This window comes from Labrus mixtus, chromosome 15 (genome assembly GCF_963584025.1).
Source record: "Labrus mixtus chromosome 15, fLabMix1.1, whole genome shotgun sequence".
Classification (NCBI taxonomy): domain Eukaryota; kingdom Metazoa; phylum Chordata; class Actinopteri; order Labriformes; family Labridae; genus Labrus; species Labrus mixtus.
In genome coordinates this window covers 21,096,064-21,121,646 of record NC_083626.1, presented here as the reverse complement: position 1 = coordinate 21,121,646, position 25,583 = coordinate 21,096,064, and the positions used below count along the sequence as shown (strand labels likewise).

The 25,583-nt window shown below is 38.9% G+C and overlaps 3 protein-coding genes across 5 annotated transcripts; 2 read left to right on the top strand and 1 right to left on the bottom strand.

Annotated features, from left to right (window-relative positions):
• Positions 1–7,356: 7,356 nt before the first annotated feature.
• Positions 7,357–14,465, bottom strand: slc16a7 (solute carrier family 16 member 7). Of its 2 annotated transcripts, none has more exons than XM_061057411.1 (5): positions 14,328–14,465; positions 10,847–11,077; positions 10,536–10,679; positions 8,536–9,387; positions 7,357–8,429 (listed from the first exon to the last, which is right to left on the bottom strand). In XM_061057411.1, exons 2-5 carry the CDS (start codon positions 11,061–11,063, stop codon positions 8,206–8,208), a joined length of 1,437 nt encoding a protein of 478 aa, XP_060913394.1. In that variant the 5' UTR covers positions 11,064–11,077; positions 14,328–14,465; the 3' UTR covers positions 7,357–8,205. The 2 variants fall into 2 exon arrangements, with proteins under 2 accessions (XP_060913394.1, XP_060913393.1); XM_061057410.1 differs by lacking the exon at positions 14,328–14,465 and adding an exon at positions 11,200–11,348.
• On the top strand, positions 13,128–15,790 carry LOC132989667 (uncharacterized). The gene is made up of 3 exons (XM_061057412.1): positions 13,128–13,582; positions 15,042–15,230; positions 15,346–15,790. The coding sequence occupies exons 1-3, from the start codon at positions 13,442–13,444 to the stop codon at positions 15,538–15,540; spliced, it is 525 nt and encodes a 174-aa protein (XP_060913395.1). The 5' UTR covers positions 13,128–13,441; the 3' UTR covers positions 15,541–15,790.
• A 2,494-nt stretch (positions 15,791–18,284) lies between these two features.
• On the top strand, positions 18,285–25,503 carry LOC132989946 (calcium-independent phospholipase A2-gamma-like). 2 transcript variants are annotated; one of them, XM_061057894.1, is made up of 9 exons: positions 18,285–18,440; positions 19,882–21,405; positions 21,599–21,734; positions 21,823–21,980; positions 22,401–22,495; positions 22,612–22,783; positions 22,874–22,931; positions 23,121–23,315; positions 23,872–25,503. In XM_061057894.1, the coding sequence occupies exons 3-9, from the start codon at positions 21,612–21,614 to the stop codon at positions 24,328–24,330; spliced, it is 1,260 nt and encodes a 419-aa protein (XP_060913877.1). In that variant the 5' UTR covers positions 18,285–18,440; positions 19,882–21,405; positions 21,599–21,611; the 3' UTR covers positions 24,331–25,503. The 2 variants fall into 2 exon arrangements, with proteins under 2 accessions (XP_060913877.1, XP_060913876.1); XM_061057893.1 differs by having other exon boundaries at positions 21,582–21,734.
• The last annotated feature ends 80 nt before the right edge of the window (positions 25,504–25,583 follow it).

Here is a 25,583-nt window from a genome sequence, read left to right as displayed (position 1 = left end):
TGTGAGTAGTATTAGGAAGCTACTAGAACAACCTCTGTGCATTCATGCATAAATATGGTGATATCCTATGATTTTAAATGTCATAGCTATAAACCAAAGCATAAAACATTTGTCCAACGTTTTCATGAAGTTCTCATTTAGAATCCTTAACAACAGCAGCTCAGGCTGTGCCACACAAATCTAATTATGATGCCCTACTCTTTGTAAGTGAAGTAGGATGACTAATGCAACGTTCATGGGCAACAAATAAGTGAAGCAAACAGGAGACTCATTAAGGAGACAGATCTAAATCGTTGAAAAAAGTTGTCAATGTCAAGCTTTAAGAAGACAGCTTACAATATAGATTGTGCATAGTATCTGATCGTTAATTTAAGTCATATCAAAAATTGTGGTGGTCATGAGGTTTGCCCTGGAGGATAAAGTTTGTGCTTTGTGTTCAGATGCTCAGACCTCGACCGGGCAGCCTCGGATTTGACACACGCACCCAGCTCCCTGCAATATGCCATCCCGACTCTACCTTCCCTTACCCCCCTATCAAGGGGCAACATCCAGTCTTAAAAAATTAAGCCAATGGGAAAGTAAAAAAAAACAGCAGCTTATTGACTGCTTGCTTGAGGCCGGCTTGAAGCACCGGAAGTCACATACACACCGATTTAAAAATGCCTGTTTTTACAGCTGAAATAAACATGTTTACAGCCTGTTTCAAATAATATAATTGGTCTAAATATCATATTGACTTTATCTGCACATACTGTTCGGGGGATGGGGCAGAGATGAGGGATAAGAGTTTTAAGGATAAGCGGTGCTTGGCTGACCTGACTGATGGTGCTTCTCAGTGTTAAGTTTTGGCAGGAGGCTTTAGCTCAGCTCCAGCTCTTGGCCTGGTGTTCACAGAAAGTTAGCTTGTGACAGCATTTCCAGCATGGCGACTGCCACCAACAGGCTTCCAAAGCCCCCTTCAGTAACCAATTCTAAATAATCCCAAAACATGATCTTTTTACTAAACCTTAACCAGTCCTTTATGTACCAAAAAAAAAACCACAATTGGAACTTCACCATGTGTTGATAGTAGTACCATGTCATTGGTTTAATTCTGCCCCCTCTACTTTTTTTTAAATGACCGTAAAATACTTCTGAAATCTACAAAACTAGAAAATGACGCTTTGAATGACTTTCCCCCCACCTGTGTAGCTACTGAAAACACCATTAAAACTGACAAATACTCACAAATATGTAAAGCCTAAAAAAAAAAAACTCCCATTGTGCACACACTCTATACGTATGTGTTGCACACAAAGACATCCACTTTCTATTGTCATTTTCCTCTGAAAGAACCAATAAGGTCTACTTTAAAGACGCTTTATTGACTTGTCCATATGGTTTATAGGTTTCTGAATGGCTTCACTTCTCTTTCGGAAAAGAATGAGAATTTAATCACACACCTTTGGCGGGCTTAGCGAGGCAGCTGTGGCAGTCAACAACCTCGTCATGTCAGTCTGAGACTCAGAAGAGAGTGTCCTTGAAACACAAAGAACCTCTGTTGACATTGATTCTTTTTAGCCAATGTAGCACTCATTCTTGATAACAAAGGCCAGAATACTTAGAACCTTTCAAGCACTGACAATCAAAATCCATACTGCACTGTATATCAAAGTTCGTAATTTATTCCTCCCACTTTCCAAATGTCGTCATCACTGCTCCCTGCTCCCTGCTCATAAACAATTTCAGTTCAGACTAATCATACACTTAATGATTCTGGGTCCCGGCCAGAAATGTGCAGATGACACAATTTAGTAACAGATTCCCAGTATTACAAGGTTTCAGATGTGTAATTACACAGATGTTAGGAGTGAATCAGGTACTGTACGTGGGCTTGCAGTTGATTTGTGCCATCATGTTTCATCCTGCTTTTCATTTTGAGGCAAGGACAAGCCGATACGCCTCAGTTGCTCTTATAATTATTTTTGCTCCTCTCTCTTTTTCATGCCCAGTCTTCTCTGTCATGCTCTCAGTCTCAGCCGCAGCCTGGTCGTCGATCCCCGAGGATATGCGAGCTGGAATGCCTATCTCGGGCGTCTGCAGACGGAGATTGGGAACTATCGTAGATTCAATACAATTTTCCAAATCATGACTGAGGAATTAAATGAAATCTTACAATGTTATCTCTGGTCGAATTGATCACTCAAGTGTGCTGCCCTGATAGACTGATAACACAAGCCATTTACTTTTTATTATCCACATGCCACAGATTGCATCTGCCTGCATTTGTGCACAATGTGAAGCTGCTACTGTGCCTGTGTGTAGTTTGTCATCCACTCCTTTAGCTCTTCAATCATAACTGTTCGTAAAGCAGTGGAATTTAGTGTGGTATTCAAAGGATAGATTATAATCCACAGGACAATCCTTTTATTCTTCCTGTAATATGCAGAAAACAGCACCAGCGTCCCCAGACATGCCAGCTTCAGTGGTTGTCTGTGTTTGCCAGATAAAGAGGAACAATGGTTCTAATAGGCAGCAGAGAGTCTCTACGACCAGAATTTCAGTGGTGCACATTTGTTCTCACAAAGGCTAAATGTATTTTGAGTGGCAGATTAAGCATATTGGTCAGGGGCTCTGTATTGTCAACACTGAAAAGTGGGCTAAATGTGTGTTTGGACGATAATTTACACATTCTTAGGCTTGACGGCGGACAAAAAAGACGTACTGTTCTCGGTTTTGGGAAATGTGTTTCACAGATTGTTAATTATGTGTAACATAATCTCATTAAGTCTCTTTGCTTTGCGACTCAATTTCTTTTACAAGCATTAGTCATGATTGAGTAGTTTGAGGGGTTTAAGTTCCCTCTTTTGTCTGAGTTTAAAACATGGCCGTGTTCATCAGGGATCTGCTTTGTCACATTTGTATTCCACAAGGACGCCTGATGACCAGCTGCAGCAGCGGCACAGTTCCGCCTGGTCGAGTGTCTGTATTACCAAACTGTCCTGGTCTCTGGAAGACACAAATTACAATTGGAGTAAAATTAACAATAAAGCATGGTCTGTTTTAGGTCATGACTTTATTTAATTGACAGTCTCTGCCCCATTTCAACCAAAAAAATGGTTACTTTGTACTCCAAAAAAAAAGATTACAACTGCCAGAATGCCAAATTAAAAGCACAAACCAATGGCTAATGTCATTGTGGCTATGTCCATTTTTATAAAGATACAACAACATTTTATAACCATAGATTTTTTAAATAACAATGTATGCACATTAATGTAAAAGGGTAGATATGACCGAATAGAAAGCATCACCTTTAAAGTTTACAGGTACTCTGGGCTTTTACAAAACTTTTCATCAAGTTTCAGTTCACTCTTTAATTGTCAGGACTGCCATTACTGCTTTAATCCACTCTCAACACTCTTGTAGTGATTGTCTTTGGCAGTAGCAGTCCCACCAGCAGATCAACCATTGTAGAGCTTTGGAAACATATTTCTCCCAGGAGTTTGTAGAGAGGGAAAAATAGGGTTAAAATAAAATAAATCTCAGATATTCAACATGGCAATGCACGTGACGCCAAATGTTAGATTTTGTTACTTTGTAAATACATAGTTGCTAACATGCTTGTCTATTCAATTTTAAAGGCAATACCTGTACCGCGGTAAAACCTGTACCGCTGCCCCCATGTGGCCAAACAAAACAAAACCCCCCACAATAAATACAGTTGTGGTTTAGGTCAAACTAAATTAGAGTTAAAGTATTAAAAGAAAAATGTCCACAAAGTATCCAAAGCATGGACTCGTATTATGCATAATGCCCCCTTTCTGATTGTTATATTAATATATATTACATTCTTGGGTTGTGATTGATAGATTAAGCTTCATTTTAATGGTGCACTTGATTGAGGTTGAGCTAGCAGCTAAGTATGAAATAATCATGGAATATTCTTGGGTAATTTGGGACCGAAGTTGTTGATTAATAAACTCACATAAAAGAAATGAACAATTTGATCATAAGTGCCCCTAAAGATACAGGTTTCAGCTCGTGTAATTTAAGGATTTGCTTCTCCTCGCTGTTTTATAACCACTGCGGGCTGAATATCTTTGGCCTATGGATGTTGGTGGTGCCAAAAAGACACGACGAGTCCAGAATGATTGAATGTGACACATGGAAATTCTTTACTGATTTTTGACATTTTGAAGACTAAACAATGAATATTCATAAATATTCATTACATATAAATATTCATCAGTCTCAGCCCTAGTTTTATCTTTAATAATGCATAGTATTTTATGAGCTTTTGGTTTATTTTTAGGTAAAATGCTACTTTGCAAGTCACTTATAAAATGCTCCGCAAAAAAGTTAATTATGAAGTAAATATCTGCTGTAACATAGAAGAGAAGAAGTGCAAAGTTGCAGAAAATTAAAAGTACTGTGCTTAAGTATATTTGTAGTTATTTTCCAAAACTGGTACACACAGCTCACTGTATATGTATGTTTACAAATTTATCTCCAATATGTATATTAATGATGAGAATTATCAGCTGTCTGAGAATTTTGTAGCACTCTGATTCTGGCTCAGAAACTAAATCTCGACTTCTTCTGTTTTTCACCCAAAACATTCAGATGTTGTCTGCTTGTGCTAAAAAAAAGTCAAATTTTTAAGAATATCTGGAGAACACAGATAATTGTACTCTTATGTAAATATCAAGGTGACCTCCATCGTTGTTATGGTGGCTGTTTGGAAAGCTTATCGATTTTGTGAGTAGGGAACTCTGTGCCTCGTTTTCCCCCAAATGATCTCAGTAAATCTTGTGTTTCAGCAGTCAGTTAAGACACACTACAGGACAAAGTGTCTCTACTCTCCACAAGGTGTGATTGAGTCCTTGAGAGCTCCTTGTATAGAATGAAACTGCAATCGCACCCCTATCTGCAACATATCAAGACGTCCTGTGTGTGTCCGTGTTAGCAGCCCTGTCTATGGATGTTTATTTTCAACCAGCGGTGTGTCATTAATAGCTCTGTCCACAGGGCTGATGAATAAACTCTTAAGTCTCTGCTATTTGCATGACGTTGCCCTCCCTCCAAGTGTAAACATTGTGAAGACAGATTAGTTCTGCCGCTGTGGGTAAAGAAGATTAACAGAGATTATTAACAAACATGTAGGATTAAATAGTATCACTCCCGTCTTTACAGACATCCCGGCCGCGTGGTTAAAACAGAACTCGGGGTTGAACCAGCAGGGTGGTTCAAACATGGCGTCTCGATAGGGTGGCAGTCGACGCGGGGATTGGACGCATCGCTGCCTGGATTCAATCTTTCTGGTCCCAATTAAAGGGAGATTTAGTGACATCAGTCACAGTTCATCACAGTGATTATGCTCAAGCTGTTCACAGAGGAGTTGACACAGAGTTTATGGGAGCTGCCATTAATTGGAGGTTTTCACTCTCTCACTTTGTGTCTCCTCATTAACCTGAAAATGCTTCCATTAAAGTTAATGACAGCTGTAGTACGCCACATATCGGCACTATAATATTGATACAGACATTATCTCCCTTAAAACACTCAAATGATTTGGGTGTCAATTGCCTCTATTCCAGCTGGTTTAAACTTACATTTCACTATTTATTTCTGGTTTAAATTGATATTTTTTTACTCCAATAGATTTATATAACAGCTATCAAAAGAAATTAGTCCAAAAATTTGAGTTTACAAAAATGCTCCATTGTAATAGAAACAAAACTAATCATCATAAATGAATACAACTTTAGCTTTAAAGATCAGTTGATAAGCCTACTGTAGAAGTACCAAAATGAAAATGAATGACTTTCATCTTCCTAAACACACTGATAACTATTCCTTGTGTTGAAGTAGCACAAAAGGACTTTTAAGTTCAGCCTTGATAACAACATTTGACTCTTTGGCATTTGTTTTAGATTTTACAAACCACTCAGTGAAATGTTTGAGCAAGAAAATACATGCATGCATATTTAATGAATGGTCTTTAGTTGCAGTCAGGTGAAGTACCAGTCGTTCATTCATAATCCATCATATTCTAATGATATTCTGTGTATACTAGACATTAAGAATATCATTACGTATGATACACTCTCACATATTTCTCGTCAGTTGCATTTTAACTTATTATGTACTTCTACTCAGCCTACCTCCTTTATTCTAAGACGTTTACTTCAAAATATGTCATTTTTAAAATGTGGTTTTGTTACTTTTATCTCTTTTCTTCCTCAACCACTGCCTAACCATTCAATGTCTAAACATCAAGAATACATGCGTTACAGGTCTGTGGTGAAACTGGACTTTGCTACGTTGAATCAGTTGAGTCTAGGTAAATAAATAACCCAACAGTAATATAGAAAGATAACACGAACACTGGGTAACTTTAAACATGAGGAGCAGCATTGCAGGATCCAAAGAGAAGGCAACCCAAACCAGAAGCCACAAGCTTACACTGTTAATCTCATTTCCAGATAATGTTATCTTAGCTTATAAATAAACATATTGATTTGTTCACTTAAGCAATTTTGGTCCATCTACAAAAGGAAGTCAATAAGCACCTTGCAGGGACGTGATAAAAATGGATCCTTTTAGCAGATCTCTCTAATAATGGCATTGTTCTTTTCCTGCTCGGCTCCTCCATGTATCTTGTGTGGTAGGTGCTCCAGGCCAGACTCTAAGGTGGTGTAATCATGCAATATGTCTGCATATAAAGTTTAGAATATAAAGTTTGACCTGTGGTAGGATGAGACGACCTGGCATAAAATGACAGATTGTATCTGCAGTCAGAATTTTCTCTTAAGGTAGATGAGTCAGAATCTTTGGAGTTCTTCACGGTGCACAGAATACAAATGTGTTCCACTCGAGAAAGTGTCACTAAAGAAAGCGATTTGAATTAGTGGAAAAAAAGTGGTAAATGCATTATGTGTTATGTATGATACTTAATATGTCAATGAGGCCAAGTTTAACATTTCAGCCCTTCACCTTCACATGCAAATGGTGTCTTACTTTTAAATGGTAGATTGACTAGAGATTGTTTAGTGCATTTCTAACCTTCTGACTACTCAAAGCACTTTTACACCACAGGTCACACCTACCCATTCACACCAATTCACTCACTGAAGGCAGAGGATGCTATGTATAGTGTCCATCGGTACTAACTAATCCTATTCCTACACATTCATACGCCTCCACTGAAGCAGCAGGAGCAACTTGGGGTAAAGTGTCTTGCCCACGGACACATTGGACATGTGGCTGCAGGAGCTGGGGATCGAACCCCTAATGTTCCTGTACGGAGACGACCGAAATATTAAATGCACGTAGGGCCCCCAAACTTACTTGATAAAGTTTGCTTCAAAAACACAACTGCAAACTGAATTTTTATTATGTACTTAAGTGATGCCCCAGTGAAACAACTCATGGAAATCCCCAAGACATAGAAAATGAATTTTACTTTAGACTAAAACTTTAAGAATGAATGAAGAATTTTCTCTTAAATCGAGACTTTCATTTATGAGCGGTATGAGGGGGGCTTCAGGGCAGGTATTCTAAGAGAAATATTCCGTAGTCTTTACAACAGCCATTTCATTTCTCATCTTTTAATTGCTGTGCCTTTAGCGACCCTTAGTCATTAGATCTGGAGGCTCATGGGAGGGTCACGACCCAGACTTTGAAAGCTATGCTGTAAAAACCCAAAACACCAATGAAGATATCCTTTGTTAAATTTCAATTTAATGAGAAGCATGTGCAGCACCTTTAGTTCTCACATTAGAGTGACTAGTGCCATCTAGTGGAAAAGTAGAATAATAAACAGCTGTGGACTGGCTCCATGGAGGTTTTGACTCATTATTTCATATCAGTCCCCCAGGAAAATTACTATTTATTCAGCCACTAAAGAAAGAAATTGGAATTGTAAATGTTTATAGACACATTACGATAATTGTACTGGAGGTGTTGCCTGATGATTTATGAATGAAGCCCTTAAGAGTTTATGTTTGCCACATAATCTAATAATAATAACACACATAAAATACCCATTAAAATACCAAATGCTGATCTAAAAGTATGTAACAAAGGTCCAAAGAGTCCAACAACCTCATCCAAAGTAGAAAATATTTTTTTTTTATCAATAATACCCCATATACTGTATGCCCTGCTGCAAGGCCTCTGTGGGGTCATCTTCCACTGATAATGGAATCAGAGTCAGCAAGTTTATCCATCCGTTTCATGCACTGTTTTCTCATCCTGGCTTGTTTTAAGTTCCACTGCCTCTTCACAAGTCCTCATATCCACAGCCACTGCCTGCCTCCGCTCCTCGTCCAGCTTCTTGTAGTTGTAGTAATGCATGATGAAGAAAAATATGCCAGGCACCAGCATAAACACTCCACACGCGTAGTACATGTATTTATAGTCCCCATATATATCAACCAGAGCTCCTGAAAGAGAAGATGGAAACTGATTTAGAAGTTGTTTTGTGATTTTCTACATTTTTCATGCATTTTTAATCTGAATTTTTTTTTTTTTATATTTTTATTCACAAACCTGAAATTGGAGGTCCAAGAAGCACTGGCCCACATTCTATGATGGTGACAAGTCCAACTGCACTGGAAAATCGATGAGCCCCAACAAGGTCCATCAGAACTTCAAAGAGCAGAGCAGAAACCATCCCAAACGCCAAACCAAAGAAGACAGCGTAAACAACCAGACCCACATATCCATCCGCCAGTGGACATAAAAGGTGGCACACACCATTGTAGGAAACAGCAAAGCTGAAAAAGTATTGGATCCTTGGTCTGATCCACTTAGTGTTGCCTAGGAGGCCAGTTGCTGGTCTGATAAACATGTCCACTAAAGCAAAAATAGAGAGCAAGAAGGCAGCTGAATAATCATCCATCCCTTGATGTTTGGCGTATGGAGCCAGGAAAACCACAGGCGCAAAAAAGCCAAAAAACATGACCACATTGCCAACAAGGTAAATGAGGAAGCCCCTGTGTCGGAAAAGAGAGACATCAATGAATTTGTCCACACAGCCCTGACTCCTGCTCTCACTTTGATTTTCCTCAGTCAAAAGGTTAGCTGACGGTGCACTGGCAGCTTCCTCAGCAGCGGGCCCGTTACACTCCGATGGTTCAGCCTTTGGCTTTGGTAGGGCATTTTTGTTTACTGGTCGCATCAAAGAACCAGCCACACAGCAGTTCAAAACAATGGATCCCAGGATGAGGAAGCTCCCTCTCCAGCCAAAACAATCAAACAGAAACTGATTGAGAGGAGCCAGAGTGGAAAGAACAACTGGACTTCCCGTCATAGCAAGCCCATTTGCCATCGGCCTTTTGACCTGGAAGTAGGTACCAATGATTGTCAGAGCCGGCTGCAGGTTGAAGGCAAGGCCAAGACCTGTTGGAACATAGAAGTGGTTAAACACACAAAAAAATTATTTTGATAAATTAATATGATAATGTTGTAAAACTTCTGACCGTAATGCCGTCTCATTAGGACTTGAAGACAGATAGTGAAACACTGAGACTGTTACATCGTTAACAGAATCAAACTATAAAAGAAATGACAGTTACCTAAAGGGAACGTTGACAAACCTCCTTCAACAGCAGCTTATAAGAATGATTCGCTTACATTGTTTGGAAAGGAATTAAGATTTTGGTTTTAATTTCAATGTGGATCATACAACTAAAATAACAGGTCCATCTTGAAGGAGTTGGATGATGACAATTTAGTTGCTATATGGATTCAATATGATTTGAATTTATAAGCCATCGAAGAATTGTGTGAGAAGCATTATAAAATATGAATAGCAATTTAAAACAATGAAATGGTCATCAAACACAAAAGCAACTGTTAATCACAGGATACAGGAGGCAGGTTTGAAGTTATCCTTGACTTTAACTTTAGCAAACTTTGACAACTTTTAAAGATTGCACTGAAACTTTTGGGGGACGGAAAAAACTCACTTTGTTGAGTACATGATCTGCAGATTGTACATTATTGTTGCAGCCCAAATTCCAAACACTGACTTCATGTTTTATGTGCACAGTGGTCCAAATAAACCCCCAGTGGGTGGAGCATCTCTACACACTTACAGTTTAAAGTCTAATAAGTTTGTTTACTCACTGTTAGTAGCAAGATCATGTGATCTCTGGAACGCACCAAAGATGCAGGGATTTTCTAAATTCATTTGATCCAGTCACACGTTTGAAAAAAATAATAAGCTCACCAAAATCTAGTATGACTTTGAAGTGCTTGGATTTTTCTTAGTGATTTGAGTACATATTAACACATTGCACAATGTGACCCTGGTTAACTCCAAACAGGGGCACAAAGGGTTATAGTGGACTGACTCTGATAATGACAAACCTCCTCTTGAATGGGAGTTAGTGGCATCCTCCTGTGTCAGCCAGTCACAATCAAGCAACGTAAAGCAAACGTTCAGAGAGGAGCAGCAACCTCAGTAGAAAAATTCATCAAATAAATCTATAGACAGTGCACTTTTTAAAAATAATAACTAATGAAAACACATAAACAGCATTTACCTCCAATTACTCCAACACAAAGATACAGATGTATGATCGTACGGCCAAAAGAAGCAAGGACCATGGCAGTACTGACCATGACCCCACCAACCATAACCACAGGTCTGCTGCCGTAACGGTTGACAAGAATACTGCTCACAGGTCCTGTACACAGGGGAGAAGAATCTCATTATTTTGGTACCTTATTTCCTTAAAAGTTTACTCTCCTAAGGCTGCACCTGTATTAGTTTAATAAATAACAAAAATATTGCTAAAAGTACTTTCTCAGTCAAGAAGTGTCAAAACTTTGAAGGTGTATTATGGACACTGACCTCCTGCATACATGGAGGCGAGCATGACGGAGGACACCCAGGCAATCTGGCTGTAGGAAACCGAAAAATATTCCTGAATATCCTTAAAGTAGATGGTCAGCGACTTGGGAAAGGCGTAGGAGAATCCTATGGAGATGAAAGAGCCAAAGACGACAGCCCAACCCCAACCTCCATCTGGTGGGGTGTAGTCTAGATTGCTTGCTGCGGCGGGGGGCATTTTCTATTCACCGGCTGTGAAGTGGGAACAGGTAAAAGACGGGAACACAAGTGTAAAACAGCTGCACATTTGCAATGCTATGGTACTGATATCATAACACAGAACCTCAATCAGACACAGACAAATAAGAACTCACCTCTGTACAATTCTTGAAACCGTATTGCCAAGTCTTCAAACTCTGTAGTTGTACTAAGCTGAGACTCTCTCCCTCAGAAAGACCCTGCTGCAAGGTCTTTGATCTCATCACGTGTGCTTGCTCGATAAATACAAGTGAACACACACAAACAGAGCCATAACCCTGCTACAGCCTGCGATTAATATGTAGCCTATAACTATGAATGGACAAGCTTTAGAAACATGGCCAGACAAGCATGTGTACCAATGTCTGACAAGTAAAAGTACACCCATTTGTTTTCAGTCTGTTTACAAGGTTTATGGTCCTGATGAAGCCTTTTGTGAAAAGATCAAACCTTAGTACTTTAGGACACTTGCTTGTAGTTGAGTTAATTTAAAGTATGGTATATGTACCTCTATTTTGCAGACTTTCTCCATCAGTATACATGTAAAAAATGTTACAACTACTAATACAATGGAGTCAGTTTTACATGTAATACTTAAGCTTGTTGTGTCTAGCACTGGATAGATTTGACCAGTCTGGGTAAATTATCCAACAGGATTACAAAAATAAGACTAATACCTTGTCAAAACAATAAATTGGGTGAAGTCATTCAGCATTGTATGAGTGTTGCATTGTGTGTAAATGGATAAAATACCACCAACGTCACCAGCTACTGGTTACTACAACTTTGTTGTGGAAAGCTTACATAAAGTATGGTAACGTAAGTGAGATGGATGGAAGGATAGATAGAGATACTTCAATGTTACTTTGTGATTCTCAATAGAGAACGCTGAAGTTTGGGTCAAGACAATAGAGCTTTTTCATCTTCTGAGATAAATTAGCATAAAGGTTACAGGTTTATCAGTTACTACAACTTCCCTGGTCAAAAAATACCACCTCATCAATTGAGGACAAAAACTATTTTGCAAACATCCAACAGCAATATTGCTTTAGACTGAGGCAAAGAGGTGACTGTAAGGCCTCAGGAGAACTGTATTGGTTCAATGCAAAGAAACAAAGCCGTCTTTAACTTCATTCAAAGTGCTCAAATCTAATCAGCCATTACAGTAAATGTGCTTTCGGTTAGAATGTTTTGTACAATAACAATAACACAATAACTTTTAGTTAAATGAGGAAATTATCAGATAATACAACCAACTGAATATACATTTACAGCTGTGGACAAAGATTAAAGTGGCACATGCTTGTGCGAGAAATGGTGGAAAAGATTCATCCAATAGAACAATGGAACACACCAACACACAACTCCTGCTAGCTAGCTGTAACATTAGCTAATGCAAGGCATAAGCAAACAGTAGGCCTTTTTTATTTTTTATTTATTTAACTGTGTATACAAAGAAAACATAAGCAAACAGTAGGCCTACATAGAAGAACCAGACGTAAATGACACTAACTTAGGATATTACAAGTTCTATAGAAAAATTTCTATTTTGTGCTTCTTAAAATTTCTACCAAACTTAAATCTAATTCACCTTTTAATGGAATAATATTGTCTTTAATTTAATCTGTAGGCCTACATTATAGAATAGTCAACTAATAATTAAATGTATTTTGATAATGAGGAACTGTTTTCCCCGGGGGACAAGTACAAGCTGCCATGCAGTATATTGTCAGGCAGTAAAGATGATAAAAATAATACCACAACATCAAAATATGGTCCAATCTTATCAAATGGGATCATTCTAAATAATGAGTCGGCCTACTTATGGTATTGATTTGAATGCTTATACTTTTGTAATGTTACTTTATATGTTTTTTTTCCCTACAATTATAAACCGTAGCTCTGCAAAATATCGATGGCATTTTCAGAATCGTTCCTATAACATTTGGCTTCGCAAAAAACAACGGAGTGAGATATCTCTATACACTTGTGATCTCGCACTTTCCACGCCCTCTGCCGTCACATGACTCCATCGTTTGGTCAGCTTCTGTTATTATATTGTTGCTTTACAGATTGCATGGTTTTATCTAACTAATAGTTCAAAGTGTTAATTCAAGAAATGTGAAGTGTAACTATAGAGGTGTTTGTGTCTCTAATTTCTTGAACAATATAAGCCAACGACCTCTACACGTGTTGACGTTATTCAACTGCTTTCGTAACATGGGTTTTTGTCTACCTAAGCGAGCTGGGACAATAAGATCAGACATACACCTTTCTTCTCTTTATAGCAGTGTAGCTTGCTACTTGGCTCTTTTATAAACAGTTTTTTTTTCTCTGTTGATTTCAGAATATTCGCAGATGTTTTCCAACGTGAGAGCAGGTTTGGTCTCAGGTTTGGTCAGATTGCCCACTTCTGTAAATTCAAGGGCAATAAGAGTGACCCCTGCCCTCTGCAGACATCAGCACAGGACTTTCAGCTCCGAGTCAGAAGATGTTAAGGTAAATTTTTCCATTTATGAAAACAGAAACCGATAACGTTGTAACGCTGCTCTTGTAATGCTGCATTCAAGTGCTGCTCGGGTGGTCCAACTTTCCGTGTTGGAAAGTCGTTCTTCCGACTTCAGTGTGATTTCAGTTTGGAAAGTCTGAATGTTTTAACAACAGCACAAACAAGCGTCGATGCTACGAAGAAGATCAGTGACATTTAGCTGTTAACAATTGATATTGGAGCAAAAAGTTGATGTGCAATACGTGAATTAATGAAAAGTAAAAACATTAACAAAAGGTATTTTTGCCCCACATTTGATGACGATTCTGACGTCTTGTCGGTAAGTCGAGTTTCCAAGTTGTTGTTCCGACATGAGCACCTATTCATGTACATTTTACATCTCGGAAAGTAATTTTTCCGACGTGTCCTACATCACATGAATGCACCACAACATGCTCTCAGCTGAGTGTCTTCCAAAGATTTTGCTACACGAAGAACCCCCACTCTATTTAGGTGATTGTCATTTTTGTTGTTGCAAATAATAACAGAGTGGTACGTCAGTCACGGCCTTGACGCGCTGACCAGTGAACGTTTTACATAGATTTGTAAACATTTTGTGTACGCGCATTTCCTGATGTACAACTAGAAGCTGCTTAACCCAATTGAAGACTTGTCAAAGCATTGCATTCAGCCGGTGAACATGTCTATCCAGTTGACCGAACTTTAAAACAAGCGTAAATATTTAAAGTATTTCACCTTAAAAGCTCTGTTTCTGGATCCCCGGCGCAAACGGACTTCAGCTTAGCAGGAATGAATGGAACTGGAAACTGTGTGAACCATTGGATCCATAGAATATCCTTAAGGTATCTCTAAATACTAGAGGTGACAGCAAGTCGTTTGTCATATTTACCACAAGTGGGCGAATATATTACGCCAATCAGTCAAGCTTGATGATGTAGTGGAGGATTTTTATGACTTATACTTTATGAAAATACTTATTACTGATACATAAGTGACATTTATGACCTACCATCTCAGTTTAACTTCAGTCTCATTGCAAACCAACTTATTGTATAATGCTTTGACTTAACATACTACTTTTACTGTTTCATCATACATGTAGGATACTTTTTATATTTTATTTTTGTTTCCTGGTAGAAACAGACTACTAGAATAAGAACCACATAAAACACATTAGGTTAAGTTATAAGATCTTAAAGGGATGGAATTTCCATTTCCTTACTTTCTTAAATTCGTCATATATTTCCTTTATGTTTTCGTTCCGCAAGATTTTTCCCAATATTTTGTAATGACCTTGAACAGATACCGTTACTGTAAAACTTTTTTCGGTTCATAATACAGTTAGAATGAATGGGGTCTCTGAAAAGGCTGGTTGTCATTACATGTCTCAAGGGTTTTTCTCCAATGAACGTTTGCCATCTGTCAGTTATGATGTGTTCTCTGTTTCAGGTGCTGTATGATGGGCTGTGTCCCATTTGTGTGACGGAGATCCGGTTCCTCCAGTTTCTGCAGAGAGACAAGCCTGGGAAAGTAGATTTTATCGACATCTCCCTGCCAGGCTATGATGGAGAGAAATACAAGGGTGTCAGCTATGAGATGGCCATGGGTGAAATGCATGTGATTGATGAGAAAAATGAGGTAAACTTGTATTCCACTGAACTAATGAACCAGCGCTGTCATATTCTGTGAATCAAATTGTCATTCTGGAAGCTTTTCCAGGAAAGCTTTCATCTAAACTCCTGTGTTTTGTCAGGTGCACTGTGGGATCCCGGCCTTTGCAGTCATGTACAGTGCAGTGGGACTCGGCTGGTTGGGCCGCTTCATGATGTGGCCTCCTGTCAGACCGTTTATGGATAAGTCTTACGCCATCTTTGCCAAAAACCGCTTAAAGTGGACTGGACGAGGGGACGAGTGCACCACCGGACGATGTGAAAAGAAAACAAACTGACTCATACCCACAGAAAGAAAAAGGCTGTTTAATAAGTCACTTAACTGTGAACAAGAACCACATAATGGTTTGTCCTGTTAAACCATCAGGTTTGTTATAAATATGTCTGGAAAGAGTCCAAGAGTATTTCTAGCTGAAGGAAATATTTGCTGCATGATTAACTGTGTTTTTTTTGTAAAGTCATCAGTTCAACACAGAGTTGCTCTCCTTAAAGACTGTTCTGTTTGAGTAAACATCTACTGAAAAAATATTCCAAAAATGACTTTGTTTATTTTTTGATAAACTCCAGGTTCTCCAATCCACTATAAACGGCCCTGAATAATCACTCTATAACAAGAACATTGTGCTAAATATTAGCTCTAACATTAACATCCTGAAAGCATGTCCAAACAGCAGAGGTGGATGGTAGCAAATTACATTTACTCGCATTCCTGCAATTGAGTAGTTTTTTTGTGTACTCGTACTTTAAGTATTTTTTTAAATATGCAATTTTACTGTTACTTAAGTTTGATTTGTTTTAAGCTACATTTTAAATCACATCCGTTACTTGGTAAAAAAAAGAAAATGTAGACCTAAATAAAAACTAAAGGAAAAAAATCGCCCGAGAAACAACTGCAGTGTCAACTTCCACTAAACACCACAGAAGAAAAATAACAACAACTGCAGTTTTAAAACATCTTGAATGTCCCTTGTACTTAGATTTTGGTCTTCCTTGGGTCATTTAGGGAAAGTCACAACACTTCTGACCTTGACCAGTTTTGATTTGTATATTTGGAGTATAACTGTTGTTGGTGTTTGTTGGTGAAGAAAAGAAAGAGGAAAGAGATTCTTCAGAATCCACAATTTATGCCACCTTCAATGGTTGTATTGTTTGAAAAAGTTTTATGGTGGGTCTCAGCTCAAATGACACATTATACCTCCCTAAGGGGTTTAAATGTTGTGTCGACTTCTTTTATTTTGTTATTGCCTTTAGTTAAAAACAACTTGTTTGAGATTTAAATCCTCTTCTCCTTTTACCCTACACAGGAGAGATCGATTGTTTTACAAAGTAACTTAAGTAACTTTTACTTAAAGTACATTTTAAACAAGCTTCTTTTCACTTTTACTTGAGTATGTTTTTGTAATTTTTATTTGTAGTAAAATTTTATCAAAGTAATGCTACTTTTACTTGAGTAGAATATTTTAGTACTCTTTCCACCTCTGCCAAATAGCAAAGGTTATTTTACAGATCATGGACTAATTGCATTCATTAATATTATAATTGATGTCTGTTCTGATTTAGAAAGCTCATTTTGGTATAAATTAGTATGTTTCTTCTACCAACGACTCTAAGATGACAAATGAGCAGACAAAATACATTTGACTGAAACTTTTTATTTTGAAGCCACGCCACAAGTGAAAAAGCTTTACTCCAAAAGCGCGAGCGTTGTGGTGTGCTGTGTATAAAACTTGTCACGCTTTGACAAATATACAATACAGAGAAAATCGCTGAAGCAAAATGCAGCCAATTTCCCGTCACACAGATCGGATTTCTTTCAAAAACAGATTGAGAACAAAAATGTCAGGAAGCTGCCACTAGATGTCATTCTAAGTCTGAAATAATAACAGCTGTGAAGGTGAAAGTGTTCTTCGGAATTATTATTTCTACTGGCAGCCATACATTCTGACAAGATAATGACTGACTTTGTTCACCGAAGGTTGCCATGTCTCCTGAGGTTGCCAAGTTTTTTTTCGGTGTGTAAACAATTTTCTGACAACAAAGGGAACCTGAGAGAAATGCCGACTGAACTTCATGATAGTTTTCATTAGTTTTACCCTGCATTAGTAACTTCTTGAGGTCAGTGGTGGTGTCCATCTCAGAGGAGGCTCTGAAGTGAGCGTGTGTAATCAACAGTGCAGAACAGCTTGTTTCTTGTTAAAGGTATTATTGTGGGGCTTTAAGGACAAGTGATATTTACAAAACATACTCTGTTGCTCACTGCAGGGGCTGTTTAGATGTGTTCACAACCTTTTTTTCTTGCATTTCTCTTTTTATTTTGCACAATCAAAATGATGAAGGTAAGTCTTGAAATTTCACCCTAATAAAACGACTGGGTAATTATTTATATAGAGAAAAATAAAATACTTTGTACCTAGTGTTTGCACAAGAGAAAGTGGAAAACTGATTTATAATTTTGTGTTTTAGAGCGATGTAAATGACAGAATGTATGATGAATATCGCTTACATTATGTATGTAACTGGATATGAAGACCTTTGTTGGTATTTACATTGACTTTTTTATTTCATCATTCATTTTCTAATGACAATACTTTTTTTTTTTAAAGAAATAGAAACAATACAAATTTATTAAAAAAAAAAACAAGAAGAAGAAAGGTATACATTTTCCTAAACAAACTCTCTAAAGACAAGCTTTTTGCACAGTTTTTATTGTTTTGATCACATGTACCTTTTGGAAACTGTCCACAGTTTCCAAGAATTACAGAGCAGGTGACCAGTTTGACAGCTCCTTCTGGTTTGGAGGGATGTGTGTGTGTGTGTGTGTGTGTGTGTGTGTTAGTGTTGTGACGTAAGAAGAAGCTAACTCCAGCTCACTGCGACCCTTAAGTTATCGCCCCCCTCCCCTAATTTTAGACATGTGCTTCCAGTCTGGCATTCGGCAGAGGAAGCACATGACCTTAAGCTTGTGTGGCCTAACAAAGCATTGGCCGTGCTTGTCCTCCTCCCAGCCCAGCTCAACCAATGAGATTAGAGTACTGCAGGAGAAAACAGGACTGAATGAAGTATCAAAACAGTGGAAATAGTACTTCTGACAGTTGTTAAAAGAGGGGTCTGCATTTCAATAACAGAAGCTTTGCTGAAGAAGATTGTGAACACAGAAGAACTAGATGTTTGGTGACAGGTAAATCTTCAGTGACTGTTTTAATTAGACATTTTCTGTCAAGGTTAGAGGAGCCTTAAGCTGCTTTGGTTTATGACCTTCCCCCACTTACCAGGAAAGTAACCACCGTAGATGTTTTGTTATTGCATACCCACGTTTGTTACTCTTCTCTTTCTGAAGTAGTCACAAGAAGGGGTGAATGGATGCATCATATTTTCACATAGTCACACAGCACTTTTCTATTTGTTAAGGATAAAAGAGCAACTAAGGACAAAGGTGACTGTATTCTCACATTTCCAGGTGACATTGCAGACATACCTTTCTCTTGGCAGAATGTGCAGAGTGAGTCACAAGCTATTTGGACTGACGTATTACATCTGAGGTTTCCCTCAGAGTGAGATGACGCTAAACTGTGGAAATCGAAGGTTGTTGTGGAACACAATGTTTGAACACAATCTGCTCCCTCTGAACTCTCCAGTTATAGTTACATGTTTATAGAGGTGACAATGTGTGCCTGCTCCACATAGGCATGCAGTTAAGATATTAATAACCAAACTGACCTGATTCTTGGACACTTTGATTTGTGTGTGTTTGTGTGTGTGAGTGTCTGTCCTTACTTTTCCGAAAGGTGATTTACATTGGACTTGAAATACATGTTTTTAGCCATGCTAGCAGCTTTGAGGTATGCCATGTTGGGCTGTTAGTTGGTCTTTTAGATCCACTGGAGGGTCCAGGTGGTTGACATACCTCTACAACTATTGCTTAGATTGTCATGTAACTTCTTAAAGAAATTCAAGGTGCCCAGATAGTGAATCCTGTAGACTTCTGTGATGGTTGACATACTTCATTCTTACTGCAAAATTGACACATTGTTAAACTGATTATTGTGAGATTTGGTCCATGTATTCATGTTGCTGAGGAATCCTCTGGACTTTATCCACTTGTGATACCAGCAGGTTAATTCATATCTTGTTCAGTCCAGCATATATATATTTTTATTTGACTGGAATACATTTTTGTACACACACTCATGGTTATCAGGTTACTTCTCCTACTGACTCTGATGATTTCTTGACTTTCCTCTTGTGTCGCCATGCAGCATGTTGACATTGTTGGTTGTTATTGAGTGTTTCTATAACCACTGGTGTTATTGACTACAGAAAAAAATCTCATTGTCAAAATTGTCTTTTACAAAAATGACAATTACCATCAGGTAAACATTGTTAAATACTCACAGAGACATGTTTACAGTACAGGCTAACACTGTAAACTAAGACGAACCTGCTCAACATTATACAGGTTAAAACATCAGCGTGCTAGCATTGTAGATGTTAGCATGTTTGTATTGTGGTTTAGCATTCAACCCAAGAAGACACCTCTGTCCCAAAACCAGATTCAATGAGATGCTAGTATGGCTGTAGTCCATTTGTTTTAACACATACATTTTTTTTTCCTCTTCTAGATTTTAGATGAAAAGGCTGCTAAGGTCTAAATCAATGCAAGCTGAAGATTGACATTTGGACTTTGATTGATTGCTGCTCACAACATCGGGTCAAACATGGGTCGCTACCTCAGCACCAACTCATGTTCAATTTCTGTGAACAAGACTTGGAGGTCATACTGCAAAATTAGGTACCTAATGAGCCTTCTCAGAAAGCACCCTCGTCTCACTAAAGCACCACTCTGTCTGGACCTGCACGGAAATTCACCACTGTCACCTCCTCATCCTTCCACATTTATAAGAAATGCTACTCTAAAAAGTTTAAATCAAAATTATAGAGGCTCTACATCTTACCTCTTCCTCAGAGATTTTACCAAAGGAGTGAAACACCTTCAGGTTGTGCGTTTTTACTCCTCCTCAAACAGGAACACATTCAAAGCTGAAGCTCCAATTGGGATCTTAGACGAGTCTCAGAGCAATTTAAATTTGAGCTCACTTGGAGGACGTCTTGGTCAATCATTTAATCGATTGTCCAGACACATTAACTATTATTTCAAGAACAGGGAAGTTTTACTGTCACCAGAAAATGCCACTCTTATTGTAGCGACTCCAGAGTACGTTGGCAGGTCACAGAGGCGAAGTCAAAGCCATTGGGCAACAAGGGAGCGCAAAAAAACTGAGGGCAAACGGACAACGCAAACTTTGACGTGCGAGGAGGAACAGGAGAGCTCTGGAACAGCTTCTTCGGCACAGAATTATTCAGGACTGCAGCTTTTTCACATCAGCTCTTTGGCGACAACATTCGGTGAAAGCTACAGCTACGTTGCTAATCACATTAACACAGCCTTCTCTCGAGGTTTCGCAATGGTTCAAACACAGGAGACATCTGAAACATTATCTCCCACTAGAGAGACTACCAGGAGGCTAAAAAGGAGAAAAGTACCAAACTCTATCATCCTGAGCTCAAAAGAAGCTGAAATCTCTCAAGGGACATCTGATGCTAATCAAGTAGCCGTGGAGCCCAACAGTCCTTCGAGCAGCTGGGAGGAGGGTTATCTTCAGTTGGCAAGACACATCAATAAATACTTTGGTGCCAAGGTTACTGGTCACACGACGAAAGAACAGCTTCAGGTTGAAAATAAGAGCACTTACAAAAAACACCTTTTAACAAAATCTAACTCGCAATCTCAAGTTCCCTCATCACAACAGAAGCAAGATGAACCTATCGTCCCTGAAGGTGGAGGCCTTTTCCACAGCAGCAGTAATGCCACTGACTTTGGGGAGAACTTTTTCCAAATGGCAGGTCACATCAATCAGCATTTCAAGGGTACAAGTGGATCAGAAGAGGACATTGCTAGAGATCTCCTACTAGAGCTGGACCCTGGATCTGCTGCCCCAGAGCGACTGAAGATTGTGACGCTTATGGACTGCCTTCGCCACCCGACAAGTGCCATCCCCGACTTGCTTGGCGCTTATCTTAACCCAAGGGCCCAGACCAAGTCAACATCTGCGAGAACTTCACCAGAGAGAATATTGAACAAAAAGGTGAGTTGAGGTAAAATGTTGAGTAGCGTCACGTTGAACCAGAATATGAAAAACTAAAAGTATTGAAAGAATTGCTTGTTAGCATAAAAGCTACACAGTCTGTTTCTTGTAGCGTTAGCTTAACACATAAAATGAAATCAAGATGTTTCGAGTAATGTCTGGTTGTTTATTTCCAGTTTTTCTTGAGTCACAGGCGGGCAGAGGAAATGACTCAACAATTAATTGGCGCTCTGGTACAGGCTTCTACTCCTGAAGCTCTGACTGCCTGTGTGGACACACTGAATGAACATCTCATCCGTTACCCATCATGCAAAGCTGTAATGTGGCAGGTTTGTTGAAGTGGAACAATCACACTTTCCAAAGGTTTTATCAACTCATTTAACCCAAGTGAGTTTTTAAAGATGTCTCTGTTTCCAGGAGAAAATAGCAGTCACACTGTTGAGAAAGCGACGGGCTCACAGAGATAACCTGATGCTTCAGAGCACCTTGAGAGAAACTTTGGCGCTAATCGGTTATCTTGATCCAGTCAAAGGTCGGGGAATTAGAGTGCTCTCCATTGATGGTGGTGGCACAAGGTAACACGAAAACTGATGATTAGTTAATGATATGCCAATAACAATTCTGATTTCATGCTGTACACGTAACCATGATTTATTTTGGTGTTTAATTGTTTTTGACTTTATTAACCAAAATATATATTTATAGCTTACTGTCATATAAGACAGAAGTTTCAAAAGGTGGAAAGGAGGTAATAATTGTCATTTTTACCTGAAGGATTAAGCAATACTACCAATGGTTAGCTACAGTATTGTTTTCTGTTTACTGCCTAGTAAGTTTATCTTCTAATCATTTCAACAAATCCCTGAACCATGTTTGAGACGATCACTGTCCTTAGCTATTGTATATATAATTCCATAGTTTATATCTATGGCTAAAGCCCAGTGTACCACTCAGACTTTATACATTTATTTTTTATTGTTGTCTGCCTTATCCAGAGGTGTAGTTCCTCTGCAGTTGTTAAAGCTACTGGAAGCTCAGACGGGCAAAAAGATCCACCAGCTGTTTGACTACATCTGTGGAGTGAGCACGGGTGAGAAACAACAGACCTGCAAGTTCTTTCAAATAAACCCAGGACATATAGTCTATCTGTGCTTCTCTCTCTAAATATGTAATTTCATCGTGTGTCTCTGCATGTGTTCGTTAAAGGTGCCGTTCTAGCCTTCATGCTGGGTCTGGCCCATTTTTCTCTGGAGGAGTGTGCTGACATGTATCGTCGATTTGGCTCTGAGGTGTTTCGACAGAACCCGCTGGTTGGCACCGTGAAGATGGGGTGGAGTCACTCTTACTATAACACAGAGACCTGGGAGACAATACTACAGTAAGCCCTAAATAGGTCACAACAACACACTCAACATGTAATAACATAGCATTTTAATCTGGTCTGACTACATTTTTTGTTTCTATTTAGAGAAAAGTTGGGAGATAGAGTACTTATTAAAACAGCCAGGAATGAGATGAGTCCCAAGGTAAGAATATGGCTTTCACAGTGGTTATTGACAACAAAATTATCATAAGGCACATAGCACTGATAAAATAGTGTCCCCTTGTTGAGACTACAGTTGCTAAAGTATTTCCTAAATTTCCTCATTTCCAGCATTCATGTCCCATTTGGCACAGGGTTTGTAATGTAAAGAATGCTGTTTGTATCCGCTCAGGTTTCAGCAGTCAGTGCAGTAGTAAACTGGGGAACAAGTCCAAAAGCCTTTGTCTTTCGCAACTACAACCACAAACCAGGCTCTCTCAGTCGCTACGCTGGAGCCTCAGGCTGCCAGATGTGGCAGGCAGTTCGTGCATCATCAGCTGCACCGGGATACTTCCAGGAGTTCACCCTACAAAGTGACATTCACCAGGTAGGGTCCTGTATAAAAGAAGTGCATTGAATCTGCATTCTATCTAATGACCAACAGGAGGCGACTCCACTAAATGAGAAAAGAAGACTGAATAAATTATCCTTTTCAAATTAACCTCAGTTAACATTTCCCCAAGGTGTTGAGTGTCTCATTTGCTATTTTAAAGTCTTCTTACATATATATATATATGTATATATATGAAGATTTTTATTCATAAAATGATTGTCCCATTTAGAGTAAAAATTGATGAGAACGCTAGCTGGTCTCATACATTTACTACCTTGGCTGTCATCCTAATACTGAATCTGAAAGGCATATCCACACTTTCTCCAACTATGGTCACTTTTGGCTAAGAAAAAAAAAACCAAGATTGCCGAGGCCAAAATGCCAAAAGGCTTCAAATCATTAGTCCACAAACATCCTTGTGGCTGTCTCGATTCCTTTCATACTGTCTTGCCAGAAACTTTCACTTGAAACAAATTAAAGATTCATATCTTTAACACAATAATTGTCCTGTACAGTATAATTAATGATTCATTTCTGCCTGTCTTTTTAGGATGGAGGAATTATCCTGAACAATCCCTGTGCCTTGGCTGTCCATGAGAGTCGTCTGTTGTGGCCCAATCAGCCCTTCCAATGTGTGCTATCCCTTGGCACAGGTCGCTTTGACAACGTTAAGAGGACACCTGCCACCTCCACCAGCCTGAGGGCCAAAATCAGCAACCTGATCAGCAGTGCCACTGACACTGAAGGGGTCCACACTCTTTTGGACGACCTCCTGGCCCCAGACGTGTATTTTCGCTTCAACCCCATGTTGAGTGCTTTGGTGTCCCTTGACGAGAGTCGGCCAAGGGCTCTGGACCAGCTGCAGAGAGACACCCAGAGCTACCTTGAGAGAAACAGGCTCAAACTGGCCAGGCTCTGTTTGGTGCTTGGAGCGGAGAGATCAGCTGTGAGCAGAACTAAGGACTGGATGAGTGAGAGGGCCTGGGAGGTGAAGCAGAGATGGGTTTGAGTAGGTACATTTATCAGACTTGTCTACACAGATGGATACATTTACAGACTATGACAAAAAGAAAAGAAACACCTTTAAAGTACAACAGCTAGTCCCTCTGCTGGCATTTAAAGATTTAAAGACAAAAAGAACAAAAAGAACCAGAAAACTTTTTTTGAGAAAATGTTTCTTAAAAAAGTGTTCTGGTTCTTTTTGTCTTTAAAGTATTATCGCCCCTTAGTTTTACAGTAGGACCTGGCAGATTGACGGAAAACAATGCCTGTGTGTAGAGATAAAGTGGCAGAGTGCAATCCTGCAAAAATTAAATCCTGGAAACCATTGGCAGTCATCCACTTATAATTTAACAGATATCTGCATAAAAGTGCAGCTAACTGCTCTTAGTCGCTTCACAACCCCAACTTCTTTGTTGTTTCACAAGTTGCTGGTTGGACTGAGAACAAAGGCAACACATGGAAAAGGAGATCTTGGCTGGAAATCCCTGTCCCTTAGCGCTGACAGTACCAGAGTTCCAAAAGTTGGCCATATCTCCCAGGGGCTATGTTGCTGTCAGACAATATCCAATGGGATACCTGGGTTCCGAGATTATTGAGACCTTTAAGGTTTCCGTTGGGTTCGTCTGTGGGTTGTTCAAAAAACTATTGAATGGATTGCCATGAAATGGCATTTAATGGACCCAGTTTGAATTCTGTGATCCATGACCATTGTTTAACGGTTTCATGATGGCATTTGTCTTTTGTCGTCAAAAATCATCTCAATTGTTTTACCAATTTAACTGAAACTTGGTGCAGACATTCATGCCCCCCTGAGGATGATTTGTAATCAAAATCTTGATCACTTTATCGCACCATCAGGCCAAAGTGTTAGTCCCTTCAATATTTACCTTTTCATTGAGCCTCTGTAGTGTTTTGTGTCAGGTACTTTACTTACATTAAGCATTTGATTGATGACTTCTTGAAATTGGCGCACAAAACAAATGAATTTATGAAGTAAGCACTTTTCATGCACTTTATTTAAAAACACTTGTGTACACTAATATGAACATGTGACATCAGTCACTTTTCTCAGTGTTTTTAATTTGAGCACAAGCTTTAATCATACCTCCATGTGACATAATGGCTGTGTACATTACTGGCTGATTTTATTTGTTTTGAATAAATGGATATTTATGATTAACACTGCTTCCTCTTTATGAAACACCTTAAACCAAGACCAGTTTGGTCAATCTGGTCTTGTCAAATGATGTAAGACTTTAT